At 40.8% G+C, this 5,670-nt stretch overlaps 1 protein-coding gene across 1 annotated transcript; it reads left to right on the top strand.

Annotated features, from left to right (window-relative positions):
- LOC144701809 (RNA-binding (RRM/RBD/RNP motifs) family protein) lies at positions 1 to 4,081 on the top strand. Its single transcript, XM_078573577.1, has 6 exons — positions 1 to 189; positions 287 to 389; positions 1,094 to 1,164; positions 3,442 to 3,633; positions 3,706 to 3,833; positions 3,908 to 4,081. Exons 1-6 carry the CDS (start codon positions 67 to 69, stop codon positions 3,951 to 3,953), a joined length of 663 nt encoding a protein of 220 aa, XP_078429703.1. The 5' UTR covers positions 1 to 66; the 3' UTR covers positions 3,954 to 4,081.
- Positions 4,082 to 5,670: the final 1,589 nt, after the last annotated feature.

Here is a 5,670-nt window from a genome sequence, read left to right as displayed (position 1 = left end):
AGTTTCAGTCGCAGAGCTGCGAAGTTGGAGAAGGGGGGAGGAAGACTAGGGTTTGGGCGGGGGAGCATGGACGAAGAAGAGCACGAGGTGTATGGAGGAGAGATCCCCGACGAGGGAGAGATGGAGGGCGATATGGATGCCGAGAACGTCGACATCGACATGTCCAGGACCGAAGATGATGCCGTCAAGGTCCCATTTTTCTCCTCTTTTTTTGATCCTTTGCGCGTCTGCGATCGCTTGTTGGTGTCGTTTTTGGGCGTGAAATTACACCCTGGATTTGTTCCAGGAGCTCGATGAGATGAAGAAACGATTGAAGGAGATGGAGGAGGAGGCTGCTGCGCTGCGCGAGATGCAGGCGAAGGTTGAGAAGGAGATGGGCGCGGTTCAGGGTTTGTGTTCTTCTGTTTTTTTTTTATTTTTCCGGGGTTTCTTTTCTACCCATTAATTTTTTTTACACTTGTTTTTACGTAAGATGTGTGGGGGTGGGTTTCTTATCGCAGGGTTTTTATTTGCAGGGAGGCCTGACATTTTTTTAATCGTATTATTGTTTTGGATTTCTCTCTCCAGTTTCCCCCTGAGCTTTTATCTTTTTAAACTGTATTTATCGCATGTTTTGGTGTAGTGTTTTGTAGTTTAGGCTTCTGTATTCGGTTTTCCTGTACTTTATTGTCGGGATTTTTAATTCAGCTCACTTCTTGATCCTTTAAAAATTTATGTTTTATTGAAAAAATTGTCTCCATTTCATTTTTGTCGATTACATTTGGCTAAATTTTATTACTTCTTTTCGTTCTCGTCTATTTTGAGGTTGGAAAACCCTTGCATATATTATGTTTGCAGGTGTCATTCAATGTAGTTAACTAATTTATTTTCCTCCATTGACCCACTTGAATGAAATACTGACACTAGAAAATTGGAGTTATAAAACTACACTCAGCTTGAGAACCTGAAGGCGAGTTTTCTTACATCTTAATAGATTTTATAAACTCGTTGCCTTTTCCCGTTTATGTAGTATATCTATTGGCTATAGATCCGTGCTTCCCGGAATACCCTACTGGGGCCCTTCTTCATGGTATTTTCTCATTATGAATTTCAGATCCATCTGGTACAGCTGCTTCTCAAGCTAACAAGGAAGAAGCTGATGCACGCTCTGTATTTGTTGGCAATGTGAGTACTTATGCACACTCGATGTATTTTTGTGTTGTAGATAACTTGTTTCTGGGGCGTCTCAAGTTTTATGTTTTGAATTTTGCAAGATCGATAAGTGGTGTAGACTTATTGTCCGAGTTCACTCGTTGAGTTCAGTAATTCAAGGTGCTATAGGTAATACGAATGTCTCAGACATATCCGAAAAATGACGCAGTACCCGCGTTTTCCCCTGAGATGATTGGCTAATTATAAGTTTCTTCCACGTTAGAGAAATTTATTATTAACTAGATCCTACAATATAGTGACTATGTTATGTCAGATATGCTCTTGTTCTCTTTATACGAAGTGCATCTGGTGACTTGATCAGTTAGTGGCTGCTCTTCCTAGATAGGTGACCGTGTGATGTCATGAAGGCCGTGAGCAACGAGATGGCCCATTGTCGCGTTTTAACTCTTGCAGAACGTCTTTAAGAACGTTAGACTGCAAGATTATTTTCTCTTCTATCATGCCCTTAAAATATCCACTCCGTTTCTGACTTTATTTATGCTATCCTTTACTCTTGAAACTGCTTAATCGACCTGATCTTTGATTATATCGTATTATTTATGTATTTAAGATATAAAGTAAATTTCATACTATTCGAGGAAAACTCTATCTCGCTTCTCTTTTAACCCAATTTTAATCCTTGAGTAAAGTTAGAGTATAATAAGCAAAGTCCTAATCTTGGACTTTTGATTTTAGTGATGCGGTGATCTATTGTTTTATCTGATGGCGGAGAATGACTGATTGGAAAAAATACGTGAAAATTAATCTCCAATGGGGAACTTTACTGTGTATCCTACTCTTTTAGTTTCTCAAGTATCATGCGAAAGGACATTTATTTGGGGAGTGATACATGTCCTTTATTCTACATTTGGTTTCGATATGTCACTATTTTATTTCCTGTCTCTTTATCAACGCGTTGCGGTATCCTTTGTTGTTTAATTTTTCCTTATCGGGATTCTTTTATGTTTCACTTTGCCTTTTTAACTGGATGGCTTAAGCGTTGGCCCGGCCTTTTCTTGTGTACATCCCTTTTTCAAGGTGACAGCATCGGTGAAGATTTTTTCCTTTTCTTGTTTGTTTTGTGCTACTCTCCATCCAGCTCTTGATCGTCTTCAACAATTGTTGTAGCATTCTCATCTCCTCTTTCATCATGTACAAAGTAAGTATATGATATAGATTGTTCGCCATCACTAATGAGGAGAGGACGATGACGAATTGTCATCAGCTTCTTCATTCGTCCTCACCAGAATGATGACGGCGATGGGGATTTTGTCGCGTCATCATCTCTTGTCAATTTCCTTGTGTTAATCCCTCTCAGACACAAGTGTGATATGATATTTATCATACTTTTCAATATTTTCTTCATTGTCCACGAACACAGGTAGTTTTAGCTTTGTGTAGGAAACAACTCCACCGTCAAAACTGTTGAATCAAACGATGTTTGTTTACATTGATCTGATATTCTATCCTATTTATCTGCGTTATTGTCTCCTGAACTTTGTATCACATTCCACAAAGAGTTTGCTATTTTATCGATGTCCGTTGACCAAGTGTGTAATAATGGTCGCAGGGCTGTCGTTCAATCTTCTGATTCACAAAGACGATTCTCGGGATGCCACTAATCTCTGGTCTAGAACTCTTGGGGCTTTACAAAAAAAAAGAAACGCGCTTAAAAAGGGAAAAAATGGAGGAAAATGATCGTAAAAGCTTTTGTGCACCCCAAAATTGATAAATAGGGGAAGAAAAAGTAGGAAAAAAGAAAAGAAAAAGCTGAATGAAAAGAGAATGAGTAGAGAAAAAAATAGATGCGCGATCAGCCGGTTCTGTAGCCCAAGTCTGGGAAGACCAGTAGATCGATGAAACAGAAATCTGGAATGTTAGAATGCTGCCTCAAGCCGAATTCCTTGCCTTCATGAATGTTGAATGTGAGATGTAAGTAACTCTGATATCTAGGTATCTAGGTCAGAGGTCTTTGATCTTTTACTCAAAGATTTTATCTCATTTATTTTCAATAATTGTCTCATGTCTTTTGTTAGTTTTATCTTCTGGTGTAAATCAAGAGTTTAATTCTATTTCGATGTACGACGTCTATGATTTAAGTTTTTCTGGAAGGCATCTATTTGGCTGAAAGATAATTATGAGCATTTTAGCTAATCCGGTGAAGTTGTACATAGTTCTCATGTGAAATTGATAATTTTTTTGATATTTTTTACTATTTGGAGGGGGTTTGTTGACACGTGGAATTTCCAGGTGGACTACGCGTGCACCCCAGAGGAGGTGCAGCAGCACTTCCAGTCGTGCGGGACGGTCAACCGTGTGACCATTTTGACCGATAAGTTCGGTCAACCGAAGGGTTTTGCCTACGTGGAATTCGTCGAGTTGGAGGCCGTTCAGGAGGCCATCCTCCTCAACGAATCCGAGCTCCACGGCCGCCAACTCAAGGTTTGCCACGTACCCCCTTGACTCTTTCTACCATTGACTTATAATTGACTATTGACTTTATTTGGTCAACAGGTGCTCCCCAAGAGGACTAACGTGCCTGGGTTGAAGCAGTTCCGCCCGCGTCGCTTCAGCCCCTATGGCGGCTACCGCTTCCGTCGCCCCTATGTGCCGCCGTACTTCTACTCACCGTATGGTTACGGGTGAGTTGGTCTACGCGCCTTCGTTCATTCATTTGAGCCTTCTTAACATATTTTCCAATGGGCATTGACCTCAGGAAGGTGCCGAGGTTCCGCCGGCCGACACGGTATCGCCCCTTCTGAAGTCTTTGGAGTTGACTGCTTGGTCGTTGACTTTGATGGGGCAATGCAGTGGTCCCCACTGCTCCTCTCTCTGATATTGCTTATGTGACTTATGTTGGAGACTTTATTGGGATGCCATTATTGTTTGACATTACAGAGTCAAAATCATCTGATCACCTTGGCTATCATCTTGGTCAGCAATGAAGAAGACGAGGTATCATCGCCTTTCAATTGACCTCATCCTCGACAGTGAGGTTCATGGAGAGATGATAAGAAGAATGGGGCTGAACTACTCTGCTTTCCGTTCTATCCCAAGTATGGTTGTTGGACATATGTGGAAATAAGTTTATGGATAAATGTGAGGGGAATGAATGGTCATCTGATCAGTCATCTGTTCATACAGTCCATTTTCTTTGAGGCCTTGTCCGTTTAACTTTGTTATTGTCACCATCCTGTCATCGGTCCCATTCTGTCATTTGTCCGCAATGAGGAATGGACGAGGACAAGAATCAACTATACTCATCATCCTCTTTGATAATGCGTCTGTTGTTGTTGCCTCTCGTCGCCATAACAACATTCGTCATTGTAGCCTCTCGTCTGCACTGATGTTGTCCACTGTAGCTGTAAAACAACAGTCTTCGTTATTATCCACAAAAAATTGTTGTCATTAATAGTTGTCATCCTGGTTAACTACAATTATTTTCCTCATCTAGAACAATTGTTGCCCTCGTCAACGACACTTCCATCAATGGTCTTCCATCTGTCACATCATTGTCATGACAAGGGTTTGATGGTCTCGGTCTGGTCTGGGTTTTTAGCAAAGATCTAAACCTTACCTATACTTTGGTCCCGTTTCCGGTCTGTTCTTGTCCGGTCCTTTTCTGATCCGGACTGGTCCTGGTTTGGTTGGGTTGACTGGACAATGTCAAAGTCAAAGTAAAATTTTTTTTGCTCATAGTAATGATAAATATCATCTAGATCAACTGAGTGCCCACCGATCATGAAATATATGGTGTCTATGCTGAGCTCAAGAAGAAATCTCTGTCGAGTTGAATTTGATATCTTAAGAATTTTATAAAACATATTAATAAATATAAAATAATATACTCCCCGATCCGGTCTGGTTTGACCCTTGGACCTAAGCTTATTTGACAAACTGGTCCACCCTCAAATGGAGGACCTACGGTCCCCGTTCTGTCTGGTCAAACAGGTCCTCAGTCCTAAATGTCCAACCCTAGTCATGACAGTCATTGCTGTCATTGATGAAAAATATCATCCATGACCCTTATCCTTCAAATGTCATTGATGAAAAATATTATTCATTGTAAAGTATATGTTTTGGTTTTCAATATATTAAATCTAATATACTATATATTCTATAACATTATTAATCCAATTTTTCTAATACGTGGTTTTTAATTTTCCCCACAGATCCGTTATTTTCCAGTCATTTGTCATTTTCTGTCATCAGCCATCCATCAACAATCTGGGTGACAATGTATGACTGCCTAGGACTACATGTACTCTCAACCGTCAGCCGTCCAACAACCCTAATCCCTCGGAGTTGAACCTAACAGAACAACAAGCCCGCGACGAGTGTCTGAATGAAATGCCCGTTCGGTCCCGTTCAGTCTATCATCCAAGAGGTCCGGCGTCATCATTGTCATTCCAAGGGTCGAATGAAGACGAAGCTCGTCATCGTCCCACATACCGATTGCGGCGGACATCATCATTGTCA

Source organism: Wolffia australiana, chromosome 4 (assembly GCF_029677425.1).
Source record: "Wolffia australiana isolate 7733 chromosome 4, ASM2967742v1".
Taxonomy (NCBI): domain Eukaryota; kingdom Viridiplantae; phylum Streptophyta; class Magnoliopsida; order Alismatales; family Araceae; genus Wolffia; species Wolffia australiana.
Note: the sequence above shows the minus strand (reverse complement) of the source record. Positions and strands in the feature narration are given on the sequence as shown.

Coding starts and splice junctions, on each gene's coding strand:
- LOC144701809 (XM_078573577.1), top strand. CDS start 67: ATGGACGAAGAAGAGCACGAGGTGTATGGAGGAGAGATCCCCGACGAG. Junction 390..1,093: donor GGAGATGGGCGCGGTTCAGG/GTTTGTGTTCTT, acceptor TATGAATTTCAG/ATCCATCTGGTACAGCTGCT. Junction 3,834..3,907: donor TACTCACCGTATGGTTACGG/GTGAGTTGGTCT, acceptor CATTGACCTCAG/GAAGGTGCCGAGGTTCCGCC.